A 15718-nucleotide genomic window follows, 5' to 3' on the forward strand; every position below is an offset into this window, starting at 1 on the left:
TATGGGAGAAAAAAAACCAATGTAACCCATACAAAAATGGTCATGACAGTGGGAGGCAGATCTACCAGAAGGTAACAGAGCAAATGGAGGGAATCCAGCTGCTACAGAGCATCAGTTTTTGTGCAGGGAAACACACCACACCATTAATCCACAATGCCCCCAGCTTTTACAGCAACGGAAAGAAACTAACATGTGATCTCAGTTTGGGGGATTTTTCTTCAAAAGGTGCAACCTGAGCACTTACAGAAAATAACAAATTGATTAGGTGACTCAGAGCTAGGATTCACATTAGCTGGTATTTTATGGAGCCTGCAGAAACAATATCTGCCAGCAGGTTGTCTCAGTGTAGCACGGGGTGTAAGTAACTTTCTATCAAATCAGAAGCTGCTTCTCCATCACACAATGCCATTGATCCGACCTGCTCAGGGAAGCTGGAGACCTTAAGTGAAAGCTGCATAGCCTCAGGCCCGCAGAAGTGAAGGTTTGTAGGGATGACCTCTGCTTTGCCACCAGCTGCTTGTGATATGGGCTGTGTAGATAGATCATCTTCCCCTTGCTCTAGGCTCTCTTTTCTCCTGAGCAGCTGGGAAAATCCTGCAACTGCATCTTGGGGAATCAATAATAAAGTCTGGAGCATTCCCTAGTTTAATCTCTTCTCTCAGCTGAATAAGTAGATAAATAAAGTGAAATTAAACAGTTTTACAGTATGCAACAGTATGCAACAAATCCTAACATCTTCCATTACTTAATATGAAATAAAGACAGTGGATTAGACACATGCTGTGTACAGTCCAGATGTGTTCCTTGGGCCAACCAGATAAAGAGACAAGGAAAGTAGCTCTCATGGCCACAGTGTTCTGGACAACCTACCTCAAGGATGCAGTGAATAAGGGAGGGAGTGATCTTCACCAGTGTCCCAGGAAGGCACTTAGGCTAGCATCTTCCACCTGTGCTTGCTGTTTTCTGACACCATGACTATGTCATACAAGGTTTTGGAGAAGAAAGTTGCTCACAGTCATTTTAAAAGTTAAGGGTGTAGGAGAACCCTGCACACATTTGATTCTTGTTGATTTTTATCCACAGGCATTTTGAAGAGCACATGTTACATTGATGTCCGCTGGTTCCCTTTTGATGTGCAGAAGTGTGATTTGAAGTTTGGCTCTTGGACTCACAGTGGTTGGCTGATTGACCTGCAGATGCTTGAGGCTGATATTTCCAACTACATCTCAAATGGAGAGTGGGATTTAGTGGGTAAATTCACTTGCCTAATTTTTTTTCAGTACTTGAATTTTCAAAAGCAGAACCCAAATACATAGAAATTACTAATTCTATCATGATGTTTGAAATACAGATATGAAAAGTTTTCACATAGAAGGCAGCATGAAAGAAAGAAGAAAAAAATCACAGATGAAAAACAACTTTTCATACACGTTCTTTGAAATGTGTCTGAAAACACTGTGTTCTGAATCAATTGCCTAAATCTAAGTGCATAAATGAAATGTAGTGGTGCTGATGCATCTGAGCAGTTTGTCAGAACTGTACTTAGATGTGTCTTATGTAGACATACTGAACACTACTGTCACATCTACTCAAACACATCAGTCAAGAATTGATTGGTGTAAAAAACAGAATTTCAGCAAAACCAGAATCAGCTTTTACTGAGATTATCCTGTTCACCCTGAAAACCACTGAAGTGTCTAACAGTTTGTAATATCTGGAAATAGCTGCAGCTTAGTATGTCTCCTATTCTGTGTTTCAAGTTGTATTTTTAAAAGAGAAACTTGTGTCCAGAATTAGTTACTTGTAGCTAGCTCCTAATGAGTTATTTTGAACTCGTTTAAGTAGGTGAAAATCAGAATCCATGCTATGGAAATGGACAGAGTTTAGACTGCTTTAATGGTAGCTTACAGCCATTTTGTTTTCTAATCCAGATATTTGATCAAGGAAATAACTAACCCAGGACAGCCGAATATGCCATTCAGTGTATTTGAGAATAAAATAAGAAACATAATCAGTATTCAGGAGTGCTGAGGGACTCCATAGGAAAGTCTTCCTGAAGTCAGTTCATTCCAGAGCATTTCTAACCTTCCAGTGCTTTGATACACTGGTCATTTCTGTTCAGTAAATTTTCATATCTGACGAAGTGACTGGTCTCTTTTACTTGCCGTTGGACAGAACTGGTCCTTAATCAGCTCATTTGGTGAAAGTGTTAGGTAATACCCAGCCAACCCACAGTCATACCCTTTATGAAGACTTGCTATTCTTCTGTCAACATTTACATATCACTGTACCTTCTGTCATGTGTACTGTAACACAGAGAAAGAGGTAAGCAGTGATGGCATGAAACATACAAGGTGCTAAACTCTTCCAGCTGGCCATGACATGTGTCCTGCTGCAGTTCCTGCCATACAGCCTCTTGGACAGTTTACTGCAAGTAGGTCACCATTGCCAACCCTATGGTATAGCTATGTTGTACAATGATGTATCTTAACCTTCATACATGGTAGAATATGATCTTGATTTGACTGCTTTTGAAAGCTGATGACATTTGTCCTATCTGATGTATGGGCTAGAGTGCATGGCATCAAAAGTTAGCAGTCACTCCCTAGGTGCAGGAAGTCCAAAGTTAGTTTTATCTGTGCTAGATTCTGACCTCTGTTTGCAGATTTTCCTGTTTTGAGGCTGGGTTGCTGAGACTGGTTTTGAACTGAATCAGATGAGCTTCTTTGTCTGAACCAGGTTGTAATGATCCAGAAAGTATGAGCGTAAATACTAGAAAACACAGAAGGTGGATCAGGAACAGCAAACAACTTGTACTGTCAATTCAGATGTTCCTGAAGACGATGAGATCTTAAGAGTCAGCCTTTGCTGATTTAACCCTGTAATGATGCATTTCAGCTTTCAAACAACACTGAGCTGAGTCATATTGTCCCTGGTCTCATTAAATCTATTCAGTCAAATGTGCCATATTGGCCACACATTTTAGAAAATGACTTTCACCTTGCAGCTGATTTAGGTATCTTTTTTTTTCTCCCTTCTCAGTTGCCACAGGATGCATGGAACAGTAAGGGACCCCATGGAGAGGTGGGGGAATGCTTTCTCCTTCCTGCTGACAGCTTTAGGAGCCAGACAAATTCCTGGCTGGATTAGAGCCTTGGTTGTCTGGACGTGGAGCCAGCTGGCCTTTACCCCTCACTAGCTCCCATTTGAGGAAAGAAGCAGTTTGTACCCAGAATAGGAGATATCTTGTTTCTTTTTCCTCATCCCATCACTTGTCTAAAAGCCCAAGGGAGAAAACACAGAAGCAACAGGGTGGTAGCATGGACTGGATCTGCTTGTGGCAGAGCGGGACGCTAGAGTATCTCTTGAGGTCCTTTCAGTGCTAATGAGAGCTTATCTTGGCAAAAATGCCAGTGCTTTTAAACCGTCGGGACTTGGCCCCTTCCAAGTGAATGTTGGTCAGTCCTGTGCCACTGTCTACTATTCTTATCTCCCTCCCTGCAGGTGTCCCAGGAAAGAGGAATGAGTTGTACTATGAATGTTGTAAAGAACCATACCCAGATGTAACATACACCATCACCATGCGCCGACGTACTCTCTACTATGGCTTGAACCTACTGATTCCTTGTGTTCTTATATCTGGCTTGGCACTGCTTGTTTTCCTTTTGCCTGCTGATTCAGGAGAGAAGATTTCTTTAGGTAAGTGCTAGAGAATTCACTTATTCCTTGTGTACTTCCCATAAAATGGCAGATAATACCTCATGGTTTTTGATGAATAGGGATCTCCCTGGAGAAGCAACAGAACCACTTGTTTAGTGTTTGTGTATAGCATTCACACAGTGAATGGGATGAAGCAGAACTTACCACTGGCAGAAGAAGCAGTAGTGTCATGCTGTTCCTCAGCACATCTCAGTGCATTTCACAGCTGATTAACTCCGTTCTTCAGATAGGACATAGTAACAAACACCGAGTGAAGGGTCAAGAGGAATGGCTGGGGGTTGAATTTCACCTTTCAAGTATAGCTCTCAGACCTCCAAGCTACGAGTTCCCCATGAATGGAAAGTAATGGCAGCCAAGGAAGAGATAAATGAGGTTTACTGTCATGAGTATTAATATAGGCAGGAGGGGTGCTTCCAGGAGAAAGTTGGAAGTATATGAAATTGACCTTTGGAATCATCAGTTGTGCACAAATCTGATCACAACAAAGACACTGAAGTAGTACTGGAAGAACATGGTTTGTAGAAACATCAGAACACTGAACAGGCAGAATTTCAAGAGACAAAACATGGGCTATGGGGGATGTGACTGCTGACTGTGAAAAACAGGGTGCAGGCAAGGAGAAGAATTATTTGAGTTAAAGCACAAAAAGAGAGTGTAACATTCATGCATTAAGCACATGAAATAGAAGGCAGTTTCTCAGCACAGGGCAGTTAGCTTTTGCAAGCAGGCCTTCCAGAGAGAACAAGATAACACAGAGTTACTTTTGTAACAGGCTGCAGCTCTATGGAGAACGTTATATAACATTTAATAGTCAAAACAAGTCTCTCTTCATCTTGAACGGTTGTCTGGGTTTTGTGTAAGCTCTGTTTGGCAAGAACAGTATATTTTATCCATTCTGCAAGTTCCATTTCACTGAGCAGTAAACAGTGTCCCTTACTTGGAGAGAAACAAAGGTTTGGGTGCAATTGAGAAGTGGAAAGAGAAAAGATAAAGATATATCCAAAGATGCTCTCACTTTGTAAAAGTTCTCACCTGCCCTGTCAAGCATGAATTCGTGGATTTGGCTTAGCTTGAGAGGAGGACAAAGTTATATTTAACAGCAAAGATATCAAAAGAGGGGCTGTAGCAATCGTGTTCCTCATCTTTCCTCTCCATGTTCACTCCCTGCAGGTATCACTGTTCTGCTTTCCCTGACTGTATTCATGCTGCTTGTGGCTGAGATCATGCCTGCAACTTCTGATTCAGTCCCACTAATAGGTAGGTTGATTTTCTCTGCTCTGTGCAAAAAGTACAATGTTTCTCAAGAGCTGTTCAAAGCCTGTTGGAGCTTTGACTCTTTTTCTTACTATAGTTTTGGGTTTCAGCAGTGTTAGGAATAAACCTCCATTTGGGCTTTACTATTTGTGTGGATGCAGAAAGAAAATCAAACAACAACAACAACAAACCCAAATCCTGGCAGAAGGGATACAGAGTGACTCTGGAAATATCAGATAGGCTGGTAGTTGTAATAATTAAAGAGACACCAAATCAATGTAGCTTGGAGGTTTGGGTAGGCAAATCACAAGGACAGCACAACCGGTGCATGGGAACAGGTGAGATGCTGGAATAGTACTCAGCCTTGGCTCTGGGTTCATTGAATCAGTGTTCACTGAGTTAATCTGACAGCTCTCTAGATGAAGCTATGCCCACAGAAAGCTTTGGAAGATGTCTTTGCAGATGGCTGAAGTTTTTCCTCTTCCATAACACCTGCCACCTCCCCTCCCTTCCCCCCCCCCCAGTCTGTTATGCATTGCTGTGGAAATTTTATTGTATGACTTCAGGCAAATTAAATACATGTTTGTACTTAGATATAGAAAGTCTTATTGAACAATGCATTGGGGAGTCCTGCTACTGTATCTGAATCCACAGGGAGTTGGAAAAGATGCTTCTTTAGCCTTTAAACCACACTGAAGTTTCAGTTTCTGCTTGTGGTCATCCTCACCAAGCTATACAAAGAACTCCCATTGGTACAACTGCAGACTGTTCTTTCAAAATGACCAGTGTGTTAAAACACTATTCTGTCACAGTGGAGTTTGTCCCTATCAAGTGATAAAGATGAGAGCAGAGTGGTGAGGCTTGCACAAATCACTCAAGAAATTCCCATCACTGTCAAAACAGCAAGATTCAACCTACAACTATAGAAGTTAATTCAATGATGAAACTTATGGGAGCCTATACTTTGGGTGAAGTGCTTTTAGGAATGCACAGCCAACACTGTGAACTAAACAGTTGTTATGACTGGCTTAAAATCTCTAAAGCTAGAAATAACCTTGTAAAATCCAAACCAGGAATCTTCTAGTCAATTATCTTTCTGGCCAGTGTTAAATAACTCTGAAGACACTATAAAAAATCCAGAGGAGTTAAGAAACTATGAAGGATTAAATGATTTTCACAGGGTTGTGCAAGAATGCCAGGGGCATTTAATCATTTTTTTTTTCCCCATTAATTTCTTCTTTCTGAATTGTCAAATAACAAGGCAGGTGAGGGATCCACTGTTGTTTGATAAGGTGAACTGATATGAAAGGAGAGACTGCTTGTTTGTTATGGGACTGTCCTGTCAGTGAGCTGGCACAGAGAGATACTGCCTGGATATTATGAACTTTACCATAAGAAGTGAGAATGTTGGTCTTGACAGTGTGTTATTTCTGAGGTTGATTGTGACAGAAATAACAGGAAGGGAAAGTCACCTCTGTGTCCTGCACATTTCTCCAACAGCTGCTTGGTCACCAGCAGCATCAAAGGGGTAGTGGGAGCTCAGTCTATATTCTAGTGGGCTGTGCATGCCAAGGACTGCAGCCTCTGCTAGGTGAACCCCTTAAACTGCTTTCTGAGAAGCAGAGGAAGAAGGGAAGGCACTGAGGCTGGTCATCCTACCAGCAGATTCAGGTGCCTCCATCTCTGTTGGCTTGAGGATGCAGAGACCCAGCAGAGCTGTGAAAGCTCAGTCAGATGGGAGAGGCAGAAGACTGGGTAGCAGACTGTGATCAGTAAAGGCACAGGTCTGTATGTTGCCTTTCTGTTGCATCCACATGCATTCATGAGAAGGGTCTCAGGTAATACTGGCAACTGCTAAAAGGGAGAAAAGGAGGCTAGGATTCAGCTTTTCTGCAACCTATGTAATAAGACATGCCACATGGCCATTTGAGTCATTTCTATCATGAAATCAGTTTGGGTAGACCATACGGTCATCTTTATTTTTGTTTTCATAGGATGATCCTCTGTCTCGAGCACATGAAGCTTCAGTTTCCCCAGTGGAAAGTGGGTAAAATATCATTTCCTGATCTCAACAGGGTAGGGAAAACAAACCTTTTCTGGTTTGTAAAACAAAGAAGTGTGAACAGCACAGGAAAACTCAGAAACTATTAAAATGTCATCTCTTGAGCTAAGGTCAATATATTCATGCAAATCATGACTAAAGTGCACATTCCAGGCAACTGAAATAAATGAAATGTCCAACAATATATCTAGGTGCTGACAGAAGATGCATTTCTGGAGGCTGGTGGCCTTGCCTGTGGCAGGAGGGTTGGACCTTGATGATCTTTTTGGGTCCCTTCCAACCCAAGCCATTCTATGACTTTCTGATTGTAAAATTAAAGCCTAGCACAAGTTGTATCATAAAAAGGGCAAAAGAATATTTTCTCAGACATCTTAATATTTAACTTCATAGAGGAAAAAAACAGACTTACATGTGGGGAAGGAAGGCGACAAAGAGAGAGTAAGGGTAATAATACCCACAGGAAAGAGTTGCTGAAAGCTTCCAAATAACTTGAGCATCTTACTGAGATGCCACTGAATCACACAGGAGCTTCCAAAAAAATCTAACAAAACCCTTGTCTGTATGTATACCCAGGACGCCACAAAGGTGGATAGAAGACACTGAGAGATAGTGAAGGGATGCAGCTGTATATGCTCTGTGCACTAGTTTTACATCAGTTTCTAATGTTACAATTCCCTACAAGAGAAAATAAGGTATATGTGAAAAAAAGCTATAGAAATTTATGTATTACTATGGATATAGGTGCTAGAATAGTAGGCTAATTACTACTTAATCCAGCATAGACATAAGAAACATCACATAATGATAGGAGGTGAGGAGTAATGGTAGTGGTGGTGGGGATAACCATTCGGTCAAGCCCCTTGCTCCATGTGAATGTTTAACTCATGTGTTAGGATCACTCACCTTTTTATCCCTGTTAGAGCACAGAGTCTAGGAGACGATAAAGAAGTCTCTTCTCACAATTAGTATACGAAATAAGCCTTGTTGGTAGCTTGTATTACTGTAAGTTTTTAAAAAAATACCTAAATAATTAGAGCATATCAAATGTATTGGAAATGCACCTCTTAAATTTGTCATATAGGTCAAGCACAGTCTGTTTCTTTCATCTGTTCATTGGACAAATTTTGTTCTGTGGAACACAGTAAAAGAATAATCCTAGTACATAAATGTTTCGTAACATCCTGGAGAGTGACTTCAGGTATCCAGGTAAGGGACTCGTAAAACAATCTCATGTCTACAGTTGTCTGATGCTTCCTTGTTATAGCCCAAAAGAAAACTAACGTTGTCATACTGGAGTTCACTCAAGCATGATGATCTCAAAGACTGCCATTCCTATGCAACAGAAGCTTATTTCATAGGGTGACAGAACAATCCAGATTGAAAAGGACTATGTGACGTTGCTAGCCCAGGCCTTGCTTGGAGCATGTTCAAGTCTGGGGTTAGATGAGGCTGTGCAGGTTTTTCTAGTTATGTTTTGGAGCCTCCATGGACAGAGATGACACCACAGCCTTTCTGGGCAACCTATTCCACATGCAGATGCACTCAGGAGGGAGAAGTCTGAGCATATTGTTTCAGTTTATGCCCGCTCTCACCATCTTGCTCGACACTTCTGTGAAGAACCTGTCCCTGCCATCCCTTTCCTGAAAGCAACATGGTGTTATCAGGTACCTCAAAGCTCCAGCCTGAAACAGCTGTAGCAACGCAAGTCCTCTTTAGAGGGCTTCATTGAGCCCAGTGCTTTGTTGACATAGTCCAGTTTTTTACTGCTTGTGTAATGGTAGAAAGTCTTCCTGATGCTCTTGACTCCCTTGTCAGCCTCAGCTGCTTACTTTAGCTTTCTTGACACCAGCTGTGAATGCCCAAACATTGATTCCAGATCTTGCCTTTGCAGCCTGTCCCTGCTCCTTGCCCTGCAAGGTATGTTGACCTTTTGCACTGGAGCACCGTCATAAGTTCCATGCTGGTCTTCTGATGCATTTCCTTATTTCTCTGAGTAATCACAGGAGCCTTTATTACACTTGAAGGCTGCGTTCCTGTAACCCCTTGCTGTTTTCTAGTATTGTTTTATCCTTCTGAGCTTTCTCTTATCTATTCCCCTTCATGCATTTGTACATCTATTGTGGAGGTGAGACTTTCCAAGCTGTTTCACCATGTTTCCATTTTTCATCTTACATATTCTGGCCACTCTGCACCATTTTCCTCCTATGACTTCTCAAACGAAGCGTGAGTTCCTCTGTTCCATAGTATTCCACCTGTACAGGCTGGGAGGAGTTGTCCTTGAGAGCAGCTCGGCAGAAAAAGACCTAGGGGTCCTGATAGATGAGAAACTTAACATGAGCCAGCAGTGCGCTCTGGCAGCCCGGAAGGCAAATGGGATCCTGGGCTCCATCAGGAGAGGGGTGGTCAGCAGGGATAGGGAGGTGATTGTCCCTCTCTACTCTGCTCTTGTGAGGCCCCATCTGGAGTACTGTGTCCAGGTGTGGAGCCCTCAGTACAAAAAAGACATGGAGATTTTGGAAAGGGTCCAGAGGAGGGCCACGAAGATGATCAGGGGGCTGGAGCACCTCCCCTATGAGGACAGGCTGAGGGAGTTGGGTTTGTTCAGCCTGGAGAAGAGAAGGTTGCGGGGTGACCTCATTGCAGCCTTTCAATACCTGAAGGGAACTTACTCCCAGGAGGGCAGTAAACTCTTCGAAAGGGCTGATAATAGCAGGACTAGGGGAAATGGTTTTAAGTTGAAAGAGGGAAGATTTAGGTTGGATGTTAGGGGAAAATTCTTTACTAGAAGAGTGGTTAGGTCCTGGAACAGGCTGCCCAGTGAGGTTGTGGATGCCCCGTCCTTGGAGGTGTTCAAGACCAGGTTGGACGGGGCCCTGGGCAACCTGATCTAGTAAAGGCGTATGTTTGGTGGCCCTGCCAGGCAGGGGGGTTGGAACTACATGATCCTTGAGGTCCCTTCCAATCCGGGTAATTCTGTGATTCTGTGATTCTGTGATTCCAGGTTTAAAGCCCCGCTTTTAACTCTTAGCTCCACTCCAAACAAACAAGGAAAGACTGTTCACCCTTCTGACCTCTGTACCCAAATATCCTTTATGCAGCAAGTACTGGGATGAGTCAAATAGCACAATCCTGAGATCTGAAAATCCTATCCCCACTCCAACAATGCATAACCTCTCCACAGTGGTTTTGTAGTAGATAACAATTGGGACATTTAGTTGCTAAATTGTATTTACCACCTAACCTTCATGTTTCTTCACTGCTGTCTTTGGTTTGGCTATAAGCCCTCTTGGGATAAATGTGAGGGAAAGGTGTATGCTTGAACAATTTGGTCAGTTCCTGTAGAATCAGCATAGTTAGTATCAAGTTGCAGATACAGAACTCAGAGAATGCTTGAAAAGGATGCAAATAATTTGATTGTGAAGAAGAAAAATCCATTCCTTGTCTACAGTAAAGTCACTGTTGCTGGCCTTCATGCATGTAGGAGGAGACACTGAAAAGATGACCCCACACACCTGGAAAAAAATAATCTGCATTGTATTCTTACATTTTGTTTTTGTATAAACCTTGCTTCTACTGCTGCCTGTACATGGCTGAATGCTTCTGACTTTCACTACTGTAAAAACACTTGACCAAAAAAATGCTTTCCATCTTATTTTTCTCTGTTGTTTGACCTCAGCTTTAACTAGCTAACTAATGATAGGTAGTAATGTACGAAATTCTTGTAGATGCTGTTTGGAGTGCCTCTGTTGAGGAAAAGAAATGCTGCTCTAATTTGACACCTAGAAAATAATTCACTTCTAGGGTCTGGTATATTTGCAAGGAAATGTGGAAATTATGTAATGATTCTTTTTAGCTGAGGCCATATTACCTTGTCCTCAGCTTACACTTAGGATAAACAAAGCACTACTCAGCCTAAATAATCACAAGGGCAAGATATTTGCTTTTTTCTGCCTCTCTGCCAAGCGTCTCTCTGCTTCCTTGGTGTGCCCTTTTGCATTCCCTGTCAGTTTGTAAAGCTGCCCAGAGGCTCACTTAATCCATCATTTGCAGCTTCCCCTCACAATGGCCTCACATATCTAAACAGCTAATTAATACTGTGTTAAACGCACATTAAAAATAAGCTGACTTATTTTCTGCCAAGTGCAGGTGACAACATCTGAGCTAGGAATCAACAGCAGGCTGCTTAGAACCCTCCAAAATCTGGACCCTGATGCTCCACTGCACTGCAGAGTGAGGTATGCTGGAGCTTTCTTTTCCACAAGACAGACCCTTTCTCTGACAGAGGTGTTCCAGCTAAGTAGATGGCTGATGACATTTGGACTCTGCTCTTTCCCAGCTGTCTCTGGGGTTTGCATGCACAACTGCTTTCATCCTTTTCCAAAATAGCCTACATGTTTAGGGGCAAAGGCTATTTCCAAAACCCAGTTTTCAGCAGCATGTATATATGCCAAGTAAGGTACCAAGATAATTCAGAGCTCACACACTGCCCTTCTCCAAATTCATCTGTGATGCCAACTTTCGGAACAAGAGCTAGAATGCCTCTGTTTCTTTAAAAAATAAAAAAATAAAAAAAAAAAATGCTACCCATAGCAACAGAAACCCGCTCAGCCTTTTGGATTAAAAGCAACAAAGTCCCATGGCATTTACTAACACAATGGTTTGGCCAGAGTCCAACACAAGCCGATTGTATGCACAAGGCTTGTTTCAATTCGGTACCCTGGAGCTCCCTCCTGGCACTGCAAGCTCTGGGGTACATCTCCTTAAAAGACTTGCAGACCATGACTATACAGCAGTAGCTGTGTCCTAAACTTACCCTCCCCGGTATAGGTTCACCATGCCTCATGGGCAGTGTGTCTGGCTGCACACATGCTTTGACTTGCTTTAATTCCCCTCAAAATATTTTATAAAGATTCTAAATATGTAGAGAGCTGGATTTCATTACTTGGGGAAGGATTATATAAATAAATGTAGAGAGCTCCAGATATGATGCACACTTGTAATTATTGCCCCAAATGTACTGGTCACTGGCTAAAATCTTGAAGCCTGTGGGGTACAGCTCAGGTATGACAATAGCTCTTTCTGCTACTAAAAACCTATGCATTTGTGTACAGATGTGTCTCACTTGATAAAAGCCAGTCATCTCAAGGGAATTTCACACATCTTCCAGCCTTTGCCACTGAAGACCATGGCATCTAGCCTAATGCATTATATAAGCAGGGATGGATGTGCATTGCACTGTGCTTATTTTCCAGTTCAGTGACCAAGTTGAAATTAAGCAGATACTTTTATTTCAATTAAAACTTCCATACAAAGTCAGGACCTGTCCTCTGAAACTCAAGGATTAGGTAATTTCCTCAAGAACTACATTTGAGGCTTTCGGATGTAAACTTTCTATGATGTTTCTCTGTTTGTTTGTCTTAAAAGTCTATAAAGACAATGATATGCCAGTTAATAGGGCTGGACAATCGAGTCCATTTTTGATAATGTTTTATGACCATATCTGAGGATAGGATCAATTTCTTCCTCAGGCAGTACAAACATGCCTGAATTCTCTTTTTTAAATAGGAGTACAACTCCCTACTTACAGTCTCCATATCTCTCGCTTGCTTCATTAAGATGTATTTCCCACTAGAAAGCAACCCTTTGTGACACTGGCTTCTTCCATCATCACATAAATTGCCTACTTCAGGAAGTATCTCCTTCACCTGTCTACACCCACTTGGCACCCACCTGTTTTACTGTGCTGGTGTCCCTCTTATTGCTCATCTGGCTGCTTACCCTCCTGTCAGCACAAAGCTCACAGAAAACCACCAGACTCTGAGGTCAGACCCCAGGTGGCAGAGTACAGTCATGCAGAGAAACAGCTAGGGGGTGGCTTCAGCTTGAAACCAAAGCTGCAGTGAGTTGTGAGCTGGCTGCCCTCTTCCAGCCCAGCCAGCAGTCTGCAGAACTCAGATCAGACATTGCCCAAAAGCCAAATTCTCAAATGAAGTGTTCAGACTTCTGAAACAGGTCAAGTGGTTTATTTTTCCCATTAAGACTTTTCATCTCTGGGAATTTGTGGCATCCTCTTAAACAGAGGTTCTCAGTAATTTCAGATTTTTTTCCCCCTCAATATCTCCAAAACTCCACAAACCTCAGAGGAGTGTTAGGAAGCATTTCTTCTCAGAAAGAGTGGTGCTGCCCAGGTTGGTGGTGAAGTCACTGTCCCTGGAGGTGTTCAAGAGCTGTGTGGATGTGGCACTGGGGGATGTGGTCAGTGGGCATGGTGGGGGTGTGCAGATGGTCAGATTAGATGATCCTAGTGCTTTCTTTCCAGCCTTAATGATTCTGTGATTTTATGATTATTTCTTTCCAGCTCTTTCTGGAATAGGAGTCATGTGACAGAAAGTGCGTTTGTGCTGTTTGTTTAGAGAGGGTGCTTGAAAGTGGACAGTGTGTGTGAAGGGGGTGGATGTAAGGAATGGTCATTTCCTGTGGTCATGATGCATGACACATTGCCTGGATTTATCAAATGCTACACAAAAAAAGAAACCTCCAGTTAGCTTCAGTCTAGGTAACGTTACTGCATTTTCCTCTGTCTCCTTCATCTGGTTGCTTATTCTAAATCCACAAAACTTAATTTGCTGCTCAGGGCTCTACTACACTGATTTGTTTTCAGTCTTCTCCCCTCCTTGCTGTTCATTATGTTATTACAATACAAATGAAGGTCATACACTGTATGTTCACAGCAGATGCTTGGGGTGATTTCTTGAAGTTAGTCATATAGCAAACGAGATGGTAAATTGCTAAGACAAGGAAGCAATGTGGTGCTTTTGCCACCTCCAGGAGTTACAGATTGTTTTAAGCTATGAGCATAAGACATCAGTGTTTCTTACTAAAAAGAGAAAATAAGATTAATTTATCACATTTTCTGTCACCTGCTTGTATGTCCTCTGTTGCTGCCATTTTATTTTTCTATGTCTTTGTTTTTTGGGTTGTTTTTTTTTTGAGTGTTTTTCTCCCCTCCCTTTCGTGATCCTGATGGGAGTTTTGCTGATGGTGTTTTTTCTCTCAGAATCTTCCATCCAACAGAAAGCAGCCAGTTCTTTGCAGTGTTCAATGGTGCTTTTCCTAAAGTTAAGTATCTTGATGCACTTTATTTAAAACAGAAAAAAAATATTTCTCAAATGCCTGGTTCTATACTTCAATAGCGTTTGGGTTGAGAACTGATTAAAAATACTGCTCCATGCCCCTGCAGTTGCCATAACTGAGAAGGAAACACAAGATCTAACCCTCAGTTCTCTGTCTTTAAGTACATTTTGTATCTGTGAAAGACCAGCTGGACTCTGGCAGTGTTCTTTTGTTTTCTTCTGTTGGTGAGACTTAATGGAATGCACAGTGTATTCCAGTTACAGATTACTTATCTTCCTTGTCTCTTTGCTATCTGTGTACAACAGTAGGGCACTAAGGGAGTCTGTACTCAACCTCCTGTTCTCCCCCCTGCTCTTAGAGAAACTCTGCCTATGAGCAACTATTACCTGCTTCAGAGTGTGATGGTGTCTGCCCAGCACGAGACCTGCTTCCTGCCATAGGAAAAAAGGATAGTTGGAATTCCTTGTGCTGGGATATGAGGTTTTCTGCACCCTCCACAGATTCAGTTCATGAACCTGGAGCATTTTCAGAGGGAACAACAGTGTATAACTCATACTGAAAATACACTGGGTCATTTCTGTCATTTCATGAACGTTCACCAGAAGCCCTCAGAACAAAATGATTGAATGGACTTGATTTAGAGCAGCTCTGACACAGTCCGGAATGTCAGATGCAAAAAGTGATGCTTCCAGAAAAGAAGGAATAGCAGTGGAAAGTACCCAGACTTACAATTATAAATACTTGATCATGGCACTCACCGTCATTCACCTATACCACAGAATCAGCAACACTGTAGTTGGTCACAATGGAAAAGCTCTGCTTTTCCTATGACTAGCTGTGTGTAAATAAATCTGGATAATATACTGCTTTCTCAGTCAGTGTTCAGTGATAAAATCAACAAAGCAAAGCATCCATCTGGAATCATATTGCCCCTCAGGGTTTCAGTTTTATTTACCCTGTTCCTAATCAGCCCTTAAAGTTTATCCGGTTCCAATCAAGCAGCTGATCTTACAAATCATTTCCAAAATAAACCATGTTGCTTCTCTGACATAGGATAATGTCACAAAAGGTCCATAAATGGTGCTGGAGGCTCCTCTATTTCTGAACTGCAAGTCACTGCCATTATTTTGATCTAGGCAATGTCAGAGTATGTCTGCAGGAACAAGTAGTTGTCACTGATGTGTGTTTTTTTTTAAGAGCTTCTGGGTCCCTATGCTGTATGAGATCTGTATTTGCTATGACAGCAGCACCTGATCTACTTCTGACAGTGACAAGACAGAGGTTGACAACTCCAGATGTTAAAACAGCTGTCCAGGTAGCATGTTACATCATGTCACCTTCGGCAAAAGGAAGAAAGTCAGCTGTAGAAGAGCACATTTTTCATGTTTGTGCGGGGTCAATTGAGAATCTGGAACAACTCTTCACACTGAGTGGCTGAAGAGAACAGCTTTGAAATTGTACAAAGAGCATCTAGTGGTGTCCAGAGCAGACCTCGGTATTCCTGTGGAATGTCACTTTGTACATCAGGTACACCATGGGACTGAAAAC

General features: G+C 42.1%; 1 protein-coding gene across 2 annotated transcripts in view; it reads left to right on the forward strand.

Annotated features, from left to right (window-relative positions):
- Window positions 1–15718, forward strand: part of LOC107306401 (neuronal acetylcholine receptor subunit alpha-7-like) — a 61895-nt gene that overhangs the window by 39205 nt on the left and 6972 nt on the right. For both annotated transcript variants that reach the window (XM_015849523.2, XM_032441309.1), the window contains 3 exons: window positions 1084–1251; window positions 3505–3699; window positions 4891–4977. In XM_015849523.2, the coding sequence (XP_015705009.1) occupies window positions 1084–1251; window positions 3505–3699; window positions 4891–4977 (450 nt within the window). The remainder of the gene's footprint in view (window positions 1–1083; window positions 1252–3504; window positions 3700–4890; window positions 4978–15718) is intronic.

The sequence above is a fragment of the Coturnix japonica genome, chromosome Z (assembly GCF_001577835.2).
Source record: "Coturnix japonica isolate 7356 chromosome Z, Coturnix japonica 2.1, whole genome shotgun sequence".
NCBI classification, from domain to species: Eukaryota; Metazoa; Chordata; class Aves; order Galliformes; family Phasianidae; genus Coturnix; species Coturnix japonica.